At 45.7% G+C, this 18,449-nt stretch overlaps 2 protein-coding genes across 5 annotated transcripts; one reads left to right on the plus strand and one right to left on the minus strand.

Moving 5' to 3' along the window:
* Positions 1-69: 69 nt before the first annotated feature.
* Positions 70-9,268, plus strand: LOC127008286 (atrophin-1-like). The gene is made up of 2 exons (XM_050880092.1): positions 70-218; positions 5,068-9,268. The coding sequence occupies exon 2, from the start codon at positions 5,076-5,078 to the stop codon at positions 6,327-6,329; it is 1,254 nt and encodes a 417-aa protein (XP_050736049.1). The 5' UTR covers positions 70-218; positions 5,068-5,075; the 3' UTR covers positions 6,330-9,268.
* A 3,028-nt stretch (positions 9,269-12,296) lies between these two features.
* LOC127008285 (DNA-dependent metalloprotease SPRTN-like) lies at positions 12,297-17,766 on the minus strand. Of its 4 annotated transcripts, none has more exons than XM_050880089.1 (5): positions 17,506-17,766; positions 16,593-16,743; positions 15,504-15,618; positions 15,096-15,215; positions 12,297-13,667 (listed from the first exon to the last, which is right to left on the minus strand). In XM_050880089.1, the coding sequence occupies exons 2-5, from the start codon at positions 16,694-16,696 to the stop codon at positions 12,438-12,440; spliced, it is 1,569 nt and encodes a 522-aa protein (XP_050736046.1). In that variant the 5' UTR covers positions 16,697-16,743; positions 17,506-17,766; the 3' UTR covers positions 12,297-12,437. The 4 variants fall into 4 exon arrangements, with proteins under 4 accessions (XP_050736046.1, XP_050736045.1, XP_050736047.1 ...); XM_050880088.1 differs by having other exon boundaries at positions 17,568-17,763; XM_050880090.1 differs by lacking the exons at positions 15,504-15,618; positions 17,506-17,766 and having other exon boundaries at positions 16,593-16,729.
* Positions 17,767-18,449: the final 683 nt, after the last annotated feature.

The raw sequence follows: 18,449 nt of genomic DNA on the forward strand, positions 1-18,449 counted from the left end.
AGCACCTCCTCTCAGTCTCGCCATGGCCTTGGGCACTAGGCGAACTCCCACCGTGAGTCCGAGACGCCACCGCAGACTGACATCAGCCTCTCTGAGTGACACCACAGCCTCACCGACCTCCACAAACACGCCCCGCCTCCTCCTCCTCCTCCACACACCATTCAGTGTTTGTCCCACGGTGTGCAGGCTGCCCGGCACCACCCCAATGTGAGGTCCAGGTGAGTGATATGCATCCCCCTCGTACCTATCACCTCATACCTCATACCTGGTCACCCCATCCTCCTCCGTGCCCGACTTTCCCCTCCCTCCCTTTTTGCCCTCTCAGCCTCCCCTCTTTCTTACGTCATGAAGATTTTTTTTTTTGCTTTGTTTTTGTATGTGTTGGTGTATTATGATTGCGTGTGGTTGTTATGTGTGTGTGTGTGTGTGTGTGTGTGTGTGTGTGTGTGTGTGTGTGTGTGTCATTTTGGGCATCTCGTAACTGGTTTTATTAGAGCTTGTTGGCCAATTGGAGTAAGGAGGAGGAGGGTAGTAGTAGTAGTAAGTAGTAGTAGTAGTAGTAGTAATAGTAGTAGTAGTAGAAACAAGCAGCAGTCATATATAAATTTAGCATGTGCATCCATACATCATTCTTTCTGTTATCTTAAAAAAAGGAAGGAATTCATAACATTATTCTTTACAGTGTGTCACCATGCTAGTAAAACATTATACACTTTTGCATTCCTCAGACATGGAGTCACCACTGAGCTGTTGTGTGTGTGTGTGTGTGTGTGTGTGTGTTGTGATGGTGATGAGGAAGAGAGAGAATAGAGAACCTGCAGCAGCTTTTGAATGTCTTGGTATTGAGAGTGTGCAGGTGGTGGTGGTGTGGATGGACATGTGGTATTGAAAGGTGGTGGTGGTGGTGGTGATGATGGGTTGGTGGTTCATGATGCACTTGTTGGAGTATTGTGGTGGTAGTGAATGTTGTGGTGATGTAATATAGTAGGTATGGTGGTGATGATGGTGGTGGTTGAGGTGTTATAGTAGAATGAATATAGTGGTAATGAAAATGGTGGTGGTGGTGATGATAGTTGAGTCATAATTGTATTGTAGGTGATGATGGTGATGATAATGAGCTGAAGATATTGTATTATAATGCCTTTGGTGGTGGTGATGAGAATGGTGATGATGTCAGTTGTTATATGGGCTTATATGCACTTGTTGGAGTATTGTGGATGTTGTGGTGATGTAATATATTAGGTATGGTGGTGATGATGGTGATGGTTGAGGTGTTGATCAGCTGTTATAGTAGAATGAATATAGTGGTAATGAGAATGGTGGTGGTGGTGATGATAGTTGAGTCATGATTGTGATGGAGGTGATGATAATGAGGTGGAGATGTTGTATTATAATGATTCTGGTGGTGGTGATGATGGCAGTTGTTATATGGGTGTGATGTAGGTGATGGTGGTATTGGAGTACTGTAGGCATAGTGATGATAATGGTGGTGGTTGTGGTGTTGATATAATATGGCTCTGGGGGTGATGCAAATGATGGTGGTGGCAGTGCTTGTTGAGTCATGCTTGTGATGGAGGTCATGGTGGTGATTATCATATTATTAAACTTAAGACTCAAGGGTGATGATGATAATGATGATGTAAGTGCTTGCATAAACAAACAATGGACTTATATAGATGTTGCTTTCTATTGCATTATTTTATAGTAGTGTCAATGGTTATGCTGTAGTATGCATCTCTGTTTTGTAATGGTAATGTGACAGGGGTGGTATTGGTGGCTGTACTGGTGGTTGCAATGACATTTATGGTGTTGGTGTTGGTGGTGTAGGCTAGACTTGTTATTAAGGCCTTTAAGATGATTCATTCTTTGTTTTCATTGTAATTGCTCACCCTCTCTCCTCCCTCCCTTCTTCCTTCCCTCCCTTTCTCCCTCCCTCTCTTTAGTCTCCACCCTTCCTTCCTCCCTTCACACTCCTCCCATCTAGGTCATTCTTCTTCATCCAAATTCTTTTCCTCCTCCATTTTGGCTGCATCTTTGGATTACTTTAAACTTGATTACTCATTTCCTTTTGTATATCATTGTGTTGTGTTTATTTATTCTCTCTCTCTCTCTCTCTCTCTCTCTCTCTCTCTCTCTCTCTCTCTCTCTCTCTCTCTCTCTCTCTCTCTCTCTCTCTCTCTCTCTCTCTCTCTGTGTATGTATGTGTGTGTGTGTGTGTGTGTGTGTGTGTGTGTGTGTGTGTGTGTGTGTGTATGCCGGCACAATTGAACAATAAAAAGAGAATTTGAGACAGTTTACCCTCATATTTAGGAGATAAGCACACACACACACACACACAGAGTGTGTGAGAGAGAGAGAGAGAGAGAGAGAGAGAGAGAGAGAGATTTGCACAGATACACCTAAAAAAGAATATCATAACTGTCCTTAGGAAATAGAAACAAAGAGAGTGAGACTATAATTTATAGAGAAGTTAAAAAAAAAAGTTAGATGTGGAGATAGAAAGACAGGTGTGAGTGTGTGTGTGTAGAGAGAGTAGTGAAGTAACCTTAGAGACAAGTGTTAGGCATGAAGGGGACAGACAGATGTGAGGTGGTGCAGCTAAATTACAGGTGTGTCATTTGGGGGGCTCAAGGACAGGTGAGGTGGGGATGCGTGACAGGTGTGGGGGAAGGTGTGGCGTGGGAGAGCAGGGTTGGAAGGTGTGGGACTTGATAGGGTTACCACACCGGAAGTCGCAGCCAGGTGCATGGAGATGTGTGTGAGGGAGGGAAGGGGAGGGGCATGGAGGGAAAGGCGGATGGAGGAAGAAGAGGGAGGAGTCGAGAGAGAGAGGAGGAGGAGGAAGAGAAGGATGAGTAGTCGATATAAGGCTAGATAAGTTTCTTTTTGCGTTTTTCTTTTGTTTGTATGTGATAATGTATGCTTGCTACCTGTTTTGCAATGTGTATTGTTTTGTATTTATAATGTTTTTTAGTCTTTCTCATTACTCAGAGATTTCCGTTTGGTTAAAAAAGCATGAAGATTCTGACACACACACACACACACACACACACATACGCACACAAACACCAAAACATTCACACACATAAGACATCCCCATACATATTAACACACACACACACACGCACAAACAGGAAGACAATAGAGGGGGAAATGGAGTGAGACATGAGCAAACATGATCCCCTCCATAGACGATTGTACCCCCTTCTTCCCTCCCCCACCCCTTCTCCCCTCTCTCCCTCCATTCCTCCACCCCTTCTTCCCTCTCTCCCTCCCTCCAGCTTGCCACAAACATGACTATAGTGTTTGCTTAGGGTTGTCCCCTCCTAACAGCTTACGTTTTTCTTTAGTGACCCAATTAATGAAGAATTTCCATCCTTCCTTCTTTTTCCTTCCCTTTTGATAGTTGGAAATGATGTAATGTGTGTTTGGTTGTTTGGTGGTTATAATGAGGATGTGATTGGTCTCATTGTAGCTATTTAGATGTATTTGACATTTTGTGTAATCGAAGGTTGTTTAATGAAAATGTCACCAAGGTCTATTGTGTGTGTGTGTGTGTGTGTGTGTGTGTGTGTGTGACCTTTGGCAGTGGTTGTGCGTGCGTGCTTGACTGGTTATGTACGTGTGTGTGTGTGTGTGTGTGTTGGCAGGGGCGGGGCAACGAGAGGGCCAGCCATGAGCTATTTATTTAATCAGTATACAAATTTTATTATTATTTTCTTTTATATAATTTACACTGATGAATGAAGAACAGCATTGCTAGACCGGAACTTTCAATAGCCACGTGTAGATAAGATAAAGTAACTTAGGTTTCTCTTAGGGATAAAAAAAAAAGTTCCTTCATTTTGGGATTGGTGGGGGGGAGGAGATAGCCCTCTCCCGCCCCCCGCTCTTGAGGACTCGTAGTTGGGGGAAGGAAGTATGACCCTTGACCCCCCCCCCCCCTCTCTCTCTTTGCATACCGTACGCCCCATAGCTTATGAGGACTTGGGGGGGAGAGACCATTACCTTAACCCCCTCTGCCCCTCCCCCCCCTTTGGATATGCCCCCTGTGTGTGTGTGTGTGTGTGTGTGTGTGTGTGTGTGTAAAGCAGTCAATGCGTCACAAATATACAATACATACCTCAATAGAAAATGAAACACACCATAAAACTATATCATCATGAATTTACACACACACACACACACACACACAAGAGCACATGACACAAACTTCATCTGCTTGTCTACCCCTTCCTGCCTGTCATGCTGAACCCCCACTCGCAGCAGCTATTATTAGATGACCATTGTAGTACAGGATTCCTTCAGTCATGGGAGCTCAAGTCTGCCACAGGGATCACAGCAAGGGTGGAGTGAGGCAGGGGAAGGATGGCAAGTTATAGGATAGAGAGGATAGACTGAACAATTTGTATGGGCCAAGGGATAGGATAGGATAGACAGGATGTGATAAACAGGATAGGATTGAGAGGATAGACATGATAGGATATGGTAGGATAGGACTGGTGACTCAACAGTTAGTATGCACCAAGGGATAGGATAGATAGGACAGGATAGGATAAATGATAGGATAGGATAGACTCAACAATTTGTACTCGCCAAGTGACAGGATAGACAGGATAGGATAGGACTGACAGAATAGGATAGGATAGGACAGGATAGATTCAACAATTAATATGAGCCAGGGGACAGGATAGGCAGAATAGACAGGACAGGATAGAATAGGGTAGGATAGATAGGGCAGGATAGGATAGATAGGCTATCATAGGAAGGATTTTCAAGGAACAAATTTTACTCACCTTTCCAATTAGTATACTCATAATAGGATAACACTACTCTGGAAAACTAGTTTGAAATATAGATTTATGCCAGCTTAGTTAAGCGTCGTAGTGTTAGTCTTTCTTAACAATCACTGGGCTGATTTGTCTTTTTTTGAGCTGTTTTTTAAGGCATGGTTAATTGGTTTCGTTGATGGTGGTTGTGATGGCAGAGTCAATATGTCTTAGGTTCTAAATATCTTTCCATCAAACTTCATGAGAAGCACATCAATAATTGAGTGTTGCATTGCAGGCAGGAGCATGGGGTGTGTGGCCAGCAAGCCGGACATCAACGACCGCCACGCCAACATCTTCCAGGTGGTCAATGTGGACGAGGTGGGCCACCGTTTTAGCCCAGCCAAGCTGGAGGTGACGGAGGCCGACCTTGTGCTGCACCAGCGGGGCAAGGCGGCCATCCGCTGGCCCCTCCGCTGCCTCCGCCGATATGGCTTTGACGCAGAGCTGTTCAGCTTTGAGAGTGGGCGGCGCTGCCCCACTGGCCCGGGCATCTATGCCTTCAAGTGCAGGCGGGCGGAGGCGCTGTTCAACATGCTGCAGTTGCAGATCCAGAACATCACCGAAGATGCCGCCTCCCGGGAACTGGGAACAGCCCTGCCCATCCTGCCCACCATGCCTTCCTTGCCTCCCCATGAGGACCCAGTCCCTGGGGCCCCTGAATTTGAGGGCTACCTGGACCCCCTCCAGCAGCGTCCCACTCACCCCCGAATCCCCAACAATGTGGGGCCGCCGGGAAACAGTGTGGCAGCGGGAGGGGCCGGGAACATGGATGCCGTGGGTGGGGCGGCAGCCTACGGGACGAGCATGTACAGGTCGGTGGGACCCATCCACTCGCCTGTCTCTCCGCCTACTCCTCTGGGCCAGCCACCGCTGCCGCTGTACGACAGCAGCTACGACGGCCTGGTTGGGGCGGAGGAGCCACCGCCCACCCCGGGCCACGACACTAGGGACTCGCTCCCCCCTTCTGCCTGCATGAACCACGTGGACAAGGCGTGTCCATCTTGGACCCTATCACAGCTCAACCACATGCGTCGACCCATCTCCCACCTGCCCCCGCCCTACCCGCCTAACCAGGTGTACGTGAACGTGGGGCCGGAGAGCAGACACACATACGTCAACATGCAGCAGAAGGAGGTGTCGGTGGTGCCGGTAGTGCCGCCACGCCAGCCCACTGCGCCGGGCTCGGGCTCCTCCCACTCAGGCACCACCACCACGACGGACACAGACCACAATCAACAGATCAACTACATTGTGCTAGAGATTGACCATGGCTCTGACTCCTCCGTGGTGCCCCCAACCAGCCCCTCGGGGTCTTGCTCACCCCAGGGCATGTGCAAAGGCTACGCCCAGATAGACTTTGATAAGACGAGGGCGCTGAACGCAGCCAAGCAGGCAGCCGGGCGGGAGGACGGCTCACGCAAGACTAGGCACAACTCCACCTTTAGTGCGACCACGCCCACGAATCTTGCCCACCACAACTCCTCCTTCTCGGACTGAGGCCGTGGGTGTGATGGGCTCGGCCCCGTGCTGGTCCTTGGTGCCAAAGAAATCAGTTTTGTGATGTACATAGTGCCGTGACGCCGTGCCGTTGCAAACTCGGCCCAGTGAATATATAAATATATATATATAATATAAATATATATATGACAGTGACAAGTGTGCCGCCTCATAGACGAGCCTGAATTTTCGTGTAGCAGTGTTTATATATACATTTTTTTTAACCTACCAAAGTGCCCCTCTAGAAGACAAGCTGCCCCACCCCGCCCCGCCCTGCCCCGCCCCGGCCTGCCTTGCTGACCTGCTTTACATCTTATCTCACCATTGATCTGTGTGACAACAGAAAAGTTTTTAAGGGGCTTTTGTGCGACCTAGTGAGCTAGCTACGTGGTGTGGTGAAGGGTGTGATGTGGTGTGGTGTGTTGTGGTGAGTCGGTGTGGTAGAGGATGTGTAGTGTGTCGTGTAGTGATGAGTGATGTGCTGGAGTGAAAGAGTGAGATGATCCAAGAAGACTTTGGCACTGACTTATTTGATAGTGTAAAAAAATCATGTTTGTGCATTTTTCTTTCACACATACACAATGGAGATTGTTATTTGTCTTAGCTTTATGAGAACTTGATAATATTTACAACAACAACAACATAAGGTCATATTCTAGTTATTACTGACTGGTAAATTATCAACTTTAAAGTAATTCTGAAACTGCTATTGGCTGTGGTAACTTATATTTTTCTCATGCATTTACTTGAGTTAGTGCTAGCATAAACATACAATAGTTTAAAAGAAGATGGTAAAAAGTTTTATTTCCTACAACTTGTCAGGTTTTTCATCAGAATGCTTATACATGACGCTCCTGCTGAAGTGAGGTAAGCGACTTGCACAAAAAAACGAGAAAATTGTCATCGAAGTCGGGTGTTGCTGCATTTTTCCTCGGCACACGTGTGAAAAAAAATGACCATAATGCCACAACGTCTGAATTTTAGTTTGAAAAGCTGCCTCAGAATGCCTGGATAGTTGGTCGATGTGAGGCAAGTGATATCTCATGATTGACCCCCATGTCATTTACCTCTTTTCAGCAGGGAGGAACACATAGGGCCGTATTACAAGTCAAATCCAAGAAGTTTCAGGTCCCTACAAAGGTTAGTTTAGGGGCTGTATTACACGTCGAATCCGAGAAGTTTCGGGTCCCTTCAGTTATTCATCTCGAACTCTGTAGGAACTCGAAACTTCACGGATTGGACTTACAATACGGCCCCTAGACCGACCTTTGTAGGGACCCAAAACATCTTGGATTCGACTTGTTAACAGCCCATCTACTCACAAAATTAGAGCTGAATGTTCAAGCAAGCTGGATGTTGATATTTTCCCGATACGCACACTGGGTCACTGCTCAAACTCATCAGACAATAGGAAATTAACGAGACTTTTATTATATGTAAGGGGAAATTGTTACTGTTATTATATTTTATTTATTACCGTCATTATCTTTAGGAATGTCCCGGTTTCTTCCTGGCTTGCGTTTTCTTGGGGCCTGTGTGGGCGGGGCGGGCGGGGCCAAGGACTAAGGGTGCTCTCCGGGTGTGAGGTTATGAGGGTGAAGCTAAGCGTCACCCAGGACTGGGGGCTGGGGCAGGCCTAGGTGGGTGTGGCACTACAGCTGGGCGGGAAGTGGGTGGAGTGGGAAATAGGTGGGTGGAAATGGGATGAATGAGGGGCAGAGTAGTGGGTGGGTGGGGGGCAGAATGGGAGATAGGTGAGTAGAAGGAGTGGATGGGAGGCAGAGTAAGAAATTGGTGGGTGGAAATGGAGTGGATGGGGGACAGGGTAGGAAAAAGGTAGGTGGAAATGGGGGGCAGAGTAGGAAATAGGTGGGTGGGTATGGGGTGAATGGGGGCAGAGTGGGAGGATATAGATTGAAGGGGTGATGAGTTGAAACTTTGCGGTAACGGATGACTGGATATGTAAAGAGGAGTGAAGTGAGGAAGTGAAGAGGAGGAGGGGGGCCATAGGGAGTACTTGGTAGAGACTGGATGCTTACGGATGACTGGGACAGGAAGAAGGAACTGGGTGAAGACTAGAGAGAGGGTGAATAGGCTAGAGAAGGAACTGGATGAGGGTACTGAGGAGAAATTGTGTGGGTTAGAGGAGGAAGAGGAGTGGTAAGAGAGGACAGGATAGAGAAAACAATAGAGGCAGTGGAGTGATAGCTGAGTTGGAGTAGTTAGTGAATGGATAGTGACAGTGTGGATGTAATAAATGTATAGTGAAGAGTGGGCGGAGATTGAAGGTGGCAAGAGACAGATGGTGATGATGCTAGGGATGGGTAGAGAGGTGGAGTTAACTGTGTATTTGGCTGTGGATGAGTGGATGTTCAGGAGGATTTGGTGGCTATTAGTGGGTGGGTATGATGGGGAGGACAGCAGGTGGGGATGAAAATGTGGAGTCAAAAGGGTGGAGACTAGGTAAAGTGGGGAATGACAGTGGGGATTGAAGTGGATGGGTGTGATGGGGAAGAGTTAGTGGAGGTAAACTGTAAAGCCAAAGGTGCGGAGACTAGGGAGGGTGGGAAGAGTGTGTATGTTGGGATGGGTGGCGGAGAGTAGTGAGGCAGTGGGCAGGTGGAGGGCGGGGCAGCCACACCCACGCCAGGGCAGCACCACCACCCAGCAGGGAGTGAAGGTCTGTCTGCATGGCTGTCAGCCGTGGAGACGGATAAAAATGGATTATAACAAATTGTAAAGTTTTTTATGGAACACGTAGCATAGATTTGCACAATTTGTGTAAAATGCTTTGTGCCCCGAGCCCGGCCGAGGGTGGGGGGTGGGGTGGTCGGGCGGGGCAAGTTTGTATCATATACCCAAAACTAACCCAAGATAATAAAATTTGCATTGTTTATTTGACTAGATTTTGACTAGAATATAAAATGTTATTAAAATCAGCAGTTTTGTTTATCCTACCCAGAAGGATGTGCATGTTTAGCCGCCACTCTGTCAATGAGGCAAAAGTTGGGCTGTCAGGTAGGGCGGCCACTCCTGGAGGGATGGAGGAAACATACTACTCACTAGCTTCAGGGAGGCAGGTGCAGCCAACATGGGTTAGCTACAGGAGAATGGTGACAAGTGTAGAAATGCTTTTACCAGGATGTGCAACACCAGCCCACTTACCAGGCCGTGTGAGGGTTCAGCAGACTCAAGAAAATGACAACAGACAGGGAAATGGTTGTGAAATGAGTCACACTACCATTTTTGTGTAAAATATTGAGACCAAGACCTTCATCACTTGATATATCTCATCAAAGGTGTAAATTCAAACTGTGGCTTTAATTTGGGTAAGATCCAGCCTTAGTTTATATTATCAGCCTGTAACATTCCTCCACATCAGCCCAGCCTTCCACTCTGTAACTACCTTTCCCGGTCTTGGCTTTTTCTTGCGGTCTGCCCTCTCAGGCAACGTGTGTGATCATTCCACCAAGCTTCACCACAACCACACCAGTAATGTGACCTGTACTATCACACACCACCACCACCATCACTAATAAATTGAATACTTTTAATAAACGAATAAAGAGTAAGGGATTTTTCTCATGTAAGGAGCATCATGTGTTGTCAACCCTTTCTGTTGTACCATTGACTTCCCCACCATTACCACACCTTTATGAACTAAACAAGGGCAATGGAAAGCCACAACTGTATCTGACCTTTTCTTGACTATAGACTCTACCATGTTAAAGATATTGGATACCTTCTGAGGGAGTGCTTCAATAAAATTATTTCTTACAAAAATATTGCATCATAAATGAATTACAAGTGCCATGTTGTACATTATACACATACTTTTTCCACTGTAAAACAAAAATAACATTATGTACTTATAAACTTTAAAAAAATATGCTAGCCACGATGAGCCAACAGAGGTGGTTCGGGTGGGTGAGCCTTCCAGTCACCCGTCACACACCTGGCTCACTGCTGTCCAACAAGAGGCGGGACCCTTGGACTTCAACTTCTGAGCACCGTTGCCAGATTATCGTACTCAGAGCCGCGTATTTACTGGTTTCTGGCCCATAACTGTTGCCAAGAAGCGCCAATAATTAACCATTTAAACGATAACCATATATGAAGGCAGTTATTTGGGTGATGAAAGCAGTTTTTGGGTCGGAAATCGGCAAACATGAGAGGCAGAGTACAACAGTCTGGCAACGTTGCTTCTGAGTAACTTGAAATCTTGACACAAACAACAAAACTTCTGCAAGCTATTATTCTCCTCTGCCACAAACCATCATGAGTAAATCTGTCACCCACTGCTTAGAACACCAGCTTCCAGAAACTGTCCAGCCCAACCACAATACAAAGCCATGCCAAGGTAAATAAGACTGTTGGACTCACAATGCTACAGGTGTTGTGATGACATAACACCAAACACCTATTTACCTGGAAGCAACGACGGGACAAATTAGTGGCTTTACCGTGTACCAGCGATGGGCCAAATTTTTGCAATGATATAAACCCCCCAAAACAGATGATGCATAAACTGATCACAAATGCATTGATATATATTATGAAATGGTTTTGAGAGTGATGATTTTTTCTTGCACACGATCTCTGCAGCTACCGGGTTAATTTATATATCATACACACATATGAATCTTGCTTCAACAGTTTTAGCAGCATTTCTTTACTGCAGGGAAAAATTCAACTAGTAAAGGCAGAAAAATAATTGGTAACAGGAATTGTGGAAATGTGAAACCAGATATTTAAGTTTAATCAGAAAATGTCACTTAATAACCCAGTAGCTGCGGGGATCATGTTTCTTAAAGGCCCCTCTAAGTGAGAAAAATAAGAAAAAATCATCACTCACACAAACCATTTCATAATATATATCAATGCATTTGTGATCAGTTTATGCATCATCTATTTTTGGGGGTTTATATCATGGCAAAAATTTGGCCCGTCGCTGGTACACGGTAAAGCCACAAATTTGGCCCGTCGCTGCTACCAGGTTAATCATCAGTGACAGGCAGGGTGATGGGTCAAAGAGGCTGTCTGACCATTCTGATGAGCACCACAAGCAAAGACTGGCTGAGTGAGAGAAGCGGGGTCCCTCTCAATATTCTGCATCATACCAGTCAGGCGCCTATTAACCCAGTAGCAGCGATGGGACAAGTTTGTGGCTTTACCGTGTACCAGCGATGGGTCAAATTTTTCCCATGACATAAACCCCCCAAAATAGATAATACATAAACTGATCACAAATGCATAGATATATATTATGAAATGGTTCGCATGAGTGATGATTTTTTCTCATTTTTCTCGCTTAGAGGGGGCTTTAAGAAACATGATCTCCCGCAGCTACCAGGTTAGTTACTCCTACAGGCACTGGAAAATGGAGACATGTAATTATAATCTTCATGTCTCAGGTACGTGACAGGTATTGATAAAAATTCTGTATCACTCTTCCTCAGACCTTTTGATATCAGCTGTAATGGCCCAAGATGCTGATAATGGTTCTGGAGGCTGTAAGCTGAAGGGCACTCACTGGCCCAACGCTAAAGTGTCTCAGGGGCCTGGGTTCGAATCTTAGGCAGGTCATTGGAAAAAAAATAATCCTGAGTAGATCAATTTCTCGTTTCGAAAAGTGGCAATTCCCGCATTACATGGTTGCATTCATTCCTGCAGTGTCGGGGCAGGAAACTGAATGACTTGTGTCTCTCGAAGGGGTTAGGCCTCTCTACCAGAGAAAACTGGAAGGGGATAGGCCTTTCTACTGTAGAAAATGTGATGTGAAAGAAGAGTAACCTGAGAAAATCAAAGCTAAAGGAAACTGATTTAAACAGGAAAAGAATAGAAGTCATGTAATTACTTAGACATGGTTCAGGATAAAATTACAGTCATCAAACTAAATAATAATAAATAAAAGGAATGCAAAAACAGGACCAGAGAAAATTGAAGGGCAAGAAATTGATCAAGGCAGAAGAATGTGAGCCATGTAATTCCCCAAGACATGGATAAGGACAAATTTACATGGTGATCAAACTCAAAATAATATAATATCACACATCTTCCTGAGTAAAAGGAATGCAAACACAGGCAGAGTATACATGAACTCTGAAATCAAAAGTCATCCGTGAAGGGCATCAGGCACTCATCCAGATGGCGGTTGACCTCATCCTCAGGCACCTTTTCGCCACAGGAAGGACAGGGCACTAATTTTGAGGCCACACTATTTTCCAGCTTCTCACATTTCACAGGTGCGGAAACTTTTTGCGGCATACCGGAGTCCTCCGTCCGAGACACATGTTCGGGTACCATGACGTTCACTCCACAGTTCCAGCAGGTGACACAAGGAGGCGCTGAGTCTTGAGAACTACTACCACCTGCCCTTGAGTTTATATTAGTGTTTGTTTTATCCCTAGATGACTGAGATGAATGGGTAGCATTCGTTCTCCAAGGTGTATCACTCTCTGAAAACTGATGACTTGATTCTGGTTTTGCTGGGGAGGCTTGAGGACTCTGGAACACTGGGGCTTTCTGTGGCTTGGAACTCCCTGCCTCCTTGACCGCCCTGTACCTCGCTAAGTACTTCTGGACGTTTAAGCTGCTTTTAAACTTAGGCCTGAAGTTGTAGTTGACTCGGCCCTCCACCAGTGTACCTTTCTCTGGGCTGTTTCCTCTCCGTATCTTCTTCGCCTCCTCTTTCGACAACAGGACGGACCGACTGGTGTGTGCGTGGCGTTGCTTTATTCTATTCACTAACAGTTCTTCACTGAGAACCATTATATCTGAGTTTCCGTCGGGGTCATATTTGAGTCTTTTTCTTGCACCACTCATTGTCTTTCTGCTGTCACCTCCTGGGGCCTTTCCTGCCATCCTATCTGACTGGCTTGTCGCTGAATATGTGGCTTTAGGGGAAGATGTAAAAGTCAGGGAAGGGGTGGGCCTATGAGAAAGGGTGCTTGGTTGGGATGAGCTGGTTTTAGGGGAAGGTGTGTGGTTTGAGAAAGATACAGTCTTTGTGGAAGATGTGCGGTTTGGGGAGAGTGTGTTCCTTTGGGAGGGTGTCTGTTTCGAGGAGGGTGTGGTCGGGTATCCTAATGAGCCAGTCTTCACTGATTTACTAGGATCGTGAGCAGGGTCAGGGGTCACGTCAGGGCCTTCTACTTTGTGAAAGGTTCCCCCGCACTCCTGGCTGTGTCTGGCCCACCACCTGTCTGTAGGGCCGGGGGGGCGGGTGATGGCACGGCGCAGCACTCCGAAGTAGGGCCGCTTCTTGGTGCAGGGACCGTCGCAGCGATACACGTGGACGCGGAACTTGTCTACCTCCTTTCTGAAGTTGTGGCAGACCTGGAGGGGAAATTTGTGCTTTGAGTGGCAGCGGATGTTTGTCATTTTGTGTGAACCATTCCAATCAGCTTTTACGTCAGGGAATATTAGCTCTTTATACTTCTTTACTTGTGATTTTTTGTTATGATAGGTTGCCTCATTGACTACATTATCCACCCTTCGTGGATTCCATCGGGCAGGTAACTGAAGGACTAAGCAGTCATTAGTGAAACAGAAAACCTAAGGAAATACAATGGCTCCCTCAACACTCTTAACATCCCCAGTTAGTCAGGCTCAGAGTCTCTTCACAGGGAAAAATGATTACATTAAAAATAAATAAGTAAATAAATAAATAAATTCATCTAGGGTGAGAAGCAGTGCAGTGATGTGACCTTCCTGTGTGTTTGCTTTCACATCAATTCCTCGTAACTTACTGAAGGGGAGTAAATAAGGAGATTGTAGGTTTAGGTAACATCTGGAAAAAAAAATTGATGGAGTTGTAAGGAACAATGAAGGCTCTCCTGAAAAGTTGAGTGGCATTAATCGGCAATGAGAGAAAAGCTTATGTCTAAAGTGAAGGAAGAGGACAGGAAATGGACAGACAGAGGATGGCAAGCAAAGAACACAAGAACAATCATTATGCCCTTTCCGAAGCAGCACATTCCCTTGGCCGACACTCTACTCATTATAATCTTTGAGCCATGGAGTGGATGAAAGAAAAGCTGATGTCTAAAGTGTAGGAGAAGACAGGAAATGGACAGACAGAGGATGGCGAGCAAAGAACACAAGAACAACCATTATGCCCTTTCCAAAGCAGCACATTCTACTCTACAATCTTTGAGCCATGGAGTAGATGAAAGAAAAGCTGATGTCTAAAGTGCAGGAAGAGGACAGGAAATGGACAGACAGAGGATGGCGAGCAAAGAACACAAGAACAACCATTATGCCCTTTCCAAAGCAGCACATTCCCTTGGCCGACACTCTACTCACTACAATCTTTGAGCCATGGAGTAGATGAAAGAAAAGCTGATGTCTAAAGTGTAGGAAGAGGACAGGAAATGGACAGACAGAGGATGGTGAGCAAAGAACACAAGAACAACCATTATGCCCTTTCCAAAGCAGCACATTCCCTTGGCCGACACTCTACTCACTACAATCTTTGAGCCATGGAGTAGATGAAAGAAAAGCTGATGTCTAAAGTGTAGGAGAAGACAGGAAATGGACAGACAGAGGATGGTGAGCAAAGAACACAAGAACAACCATTATGCCCTTTCCAAAGCAGCACATTACCTTGGCCAACACTATACCCACTGCGATTTTAGAGACGTGTAGTGAAAGAGAGAAAAGCTGATGTCTAAGGTGAAGGAACAGAACAGGAAGGATGGCGAGCAAAAAAAAAAACGATTAGCTAATTCCCTTTCACATTCCCATGGCTGACATTCTACTCACTGTTATCTTGGAGCCATGGAGCTTGTTGATGCGATTCATGTGCTCCCTAAATGCCAGGCCGTGACCCATCGTGCTTTTGCCTCCCCCCGCCATGAACAGGTACGCATGGATCATCTCGTGCTGCGGAAGCAATGACAACATGCTGCCTCACTTGTCTCAGCCAAATCTCGTCTCGTTTATAATTCTTTAGCTCATCTATATATTTCATACCCAACGTCTATGCCTCCTGTTTCCCATCTCAAATTTTCCCTCACCTATCTTCTGCTCTTGCCTTCCTTATACTTCACGGCTAATCACAGTTCTCTCACTTTGATTTTCCAAGTCATTCCTTATCTCAAACTCCTCATCTCATCTGATTCCTCTTCCTCTGGTTATGAATATGACTGAACACACACATCACACACTAACAAGCAAGGTGTTGACAGTGTCCTCACGGGGCCGCTGGGTCAAGAGGGGCTGGCTAAGATAGATGGCACACGAAGTAACCCCTTGCCTCTCCTTGCAGTAGGTCTTCCCCGCACACCTGTCAGGGCGACACCATCAGAACACCTGCAGAAGGCCTTACAGAGGAGCCATGGGTGAGCACTGAGCAGCAACGGATGAGAGGTTATGAGGGAGCAGGGAGTGACATTTTGGAGAGTCATGGCTATGAACAAAGACCAAGGCTGAATAAAGACCACGGATGTAATTATAACAGACCACGATGAGGATATGGACTCCGACGGCCTAGAGTTGAGGACTATATACCCTTCAGCTTAATGTTAGTGTATCCAACTTGCATCTCAAGGGCCCCAGTTTGAATCCTGGGCAGGTTGACGGAAAAAATACCCGAGTATATCAATTTCTCATGTGCTGTGATAAGTGGCAGATCTCCCCTATGATATGAGGGAATGAAACACAAGATAAGAAGTAGGTGAAGCATTCCAAAGAGACTGTGAGTGGGCGAAGAGGAATGAGGAGTGAGGGAGGATCTGGGTAAGGTTTGTTGATATGAATGTAATGAGTATATAATAAAAATGGAGTATGGAAGGAAGGCATAAATTTAATGAGATATAAATAGGGAGTAGGGAAGGACTAGGCCATACTCCAGCCCTTAACACAGTAGCAGTGATGGGCCAAATTTGTGGCTTTACCGTGTACCAGCGACGGGATAAATTGTTGCCATGATATAAACCCCCAAAAATAGATGATGCATAAACTGATCACAAATGCATTGATATATATTATGAAATGGTTTGTGCGAGTGATGATTTTTTTCTCATTTTTCTCGCTTAGAGGGGCCTTTAAGAAACATGATCCCTGCAGCTACCAGGTTAAAATGGTTTGATGTCTACACTCTTTCCTATTGATTTCCGGGAGGTTTGAAGGGTAGCAGAAAACATACACGACAACAGAAAAGCAGTTGATCAAGTAAGAGAAGATATCAGCGTGCCAATAAAACCAATTTTAACCATGACAATAATTCTGAATTCAACCCTACGAGGCCATGGTACTCACAAGGTCATGTTCTTACTCCAGTTGAGCTTCACTTTGCTCAGCTTGCCCCAGAAGTACTTTTGGTTGAAGCGCTGGAACATGTCCTGCACCTCCCTGTCCTCCATTGTGGCCTGATGTGGCGGGGACCATTCGGCAGCTGGAGGGGAGCTCACTGAGGGAAAATTAAGAGGAAGTGTTATGGGTATCATCAATGCAATGACATCAAGTAGCTAACAACATAATAAAGTCCTTTTTTCCACTCCCTTTTATAGCTTGCTTAGCCTAATTCAGCCCCAACATATGACACAGATATCAGAAAATCACTTTCAATCTCACACAGGCCTGTAATTTTGGCAGATTTTTTGAGGTTCATTCTGGGACGGACTAAAAAAGAATCCATGTTATATTAACTTCACCAGAGGAGGCTACCTGGTAAAGATTCGTTTTAGTACCATGCCAGTATTTCATTACCTACCTTATGAAACATCACTCGCTCTTCATATGTCTTTTCTAAAAACGTTCAACAATCATGGAAACGCTTTCAAATTCCAATTCAAGGACTAAAACGGCACTAAAACGAATCTTTACTCAGGTTAGTTTAGATGGTTCTAGTCTGTGCAATTCTGGAAAAATCCTTAAAAGATATTTGTGCATCATGATCTTAAAATCAAAGTAATAAATGGGGCTATAAAAACGTAGTAAGGCTAGAGTTGAGTTATTTAAAAATCTAGACTACTGAGGAAAGAGATAGCAAGACGATTCATAAACACAATTAGCTTTTAGACTTATACTTTTAATTCTTAATCACCCCTACCACCATAACTAAACACCAACCTTGACTTTTTACCTCTCAACCACATATACACTACTAAACCCTTGCATAACTTAAATAACGACAAATAACTATCTGTACCATCAATGAATATAGGCCTACCAGATGTCCCAGGCCCTCCCCGTATACACGTCTTTGACAGGTGCTGGTCTCCCCTGCCTCACCTTTCCTCCATGAAGATGCTGCCCTTAATTCCTGTAGCCTAACCCCTTGTGGTGGTGGCAGGGGCAAGGCAAGGGAGGGCAGGGCAAGGCAGCATGGTTTATTAGATGCTCTTGATACAGGTAAAGCACATGTCACAGGGCACGGGGCCACACTCGCCGTGACGTCACAAATAAACAGTGTTTCCTCCTCTTGTAAGGAGACCAAATGGATCCTTTCTAATGGGACCCACGGATTCTACACTCCTCCTCCTTCAATGGACCCAAGGATTCTATATAGGCTTCTTGACTCCTTGATGTGACCCACTGATCCTAGACTCCTCATTCAGGGTACCCACGGATTCTAGACTCCTCATTCAGGGTACCCACGGATTCTAGACTCCTCATTCAGGGTACCCACGGATTCTAGACTCCTCATTCAGGGTACCCACGGATTCTAGACTCCTCATTCAGGGTACCCACGGATTCTAGACTCCTCATTCAGGTGAACCACGGATTCTAGACTCCTCATTCAGGGTACCCACGGATTCTAGACTCCTCATTCAGGGTACCCACGGATTCTAGACTCCTCATTCAGGGTACCCACGGATTCTAGACTCCTCATTCAGGGTACCCACGGATCCTAGACTCCTCATTCAGGGTACCCACGGATTCTAGACTCCTCATTCAGGGTACCCACGGATTCTAGACTCCTCATTCAGGGTACCCACGGATCCTAGACTCCTCATTCAGGGTACCCACGGATTCTAGACTCCTCATTCAGGGTACCCACGGATTCTAGACTCCTCATTCAGGGTACCCACGGATTCTAGACTCCTCCTCCTTCAATGGACCCAAGGATTCTATATAGGCTTCTTGACTCCTTGATGTGACCCACTGATTCTA

This window comes from Eriocheir sinensis, chromosome 37 (assembly GCF_024679095.1).
Source record: "Eriocheir sinensis breed Jianghai 21 chromosome 37, ASM2467909v1, whole genome shotgun sequence".
Classification (NCBI taxonomy): Eukaryota; Metazoa; Arthropoda; class Malacostraca; order Decapoda; family Varunidae; genus Eriocheir; species Eriocheir sinensis.

Bases quoted from the DNA above. Each gene is read 5' to 3' on its own strand.
- LOC127008285 (XM_050880089.1), bottom strand. From the start codon at position 16,696: ATGGAGGACAGGGAGGTGCAGGACATGTTCCAGCGCTTCAACCAAAAG. The intron at 15,619-16,592 runs GTGAGTACCATG...TCGCCCTGACAG, and splicing joins TGGAGTAAGAACATGACCTT to GTGTGCGGGGAAGACCTACT. The intron at 15,216-15,503 runs GTTAGTGTGTGA...TTGCTTCCGCAG, and splicing joins ACACTGTCAACACCTTGCTT to CACGAGATGATCCATGCGTA.
- LOC127008286 (XM_050880092.1), top strand. From the start codon at position 5,076: ATGGGGTGTGTGGCCAGCAAGCCGGACATCAACGACCGCCACGCCAAC.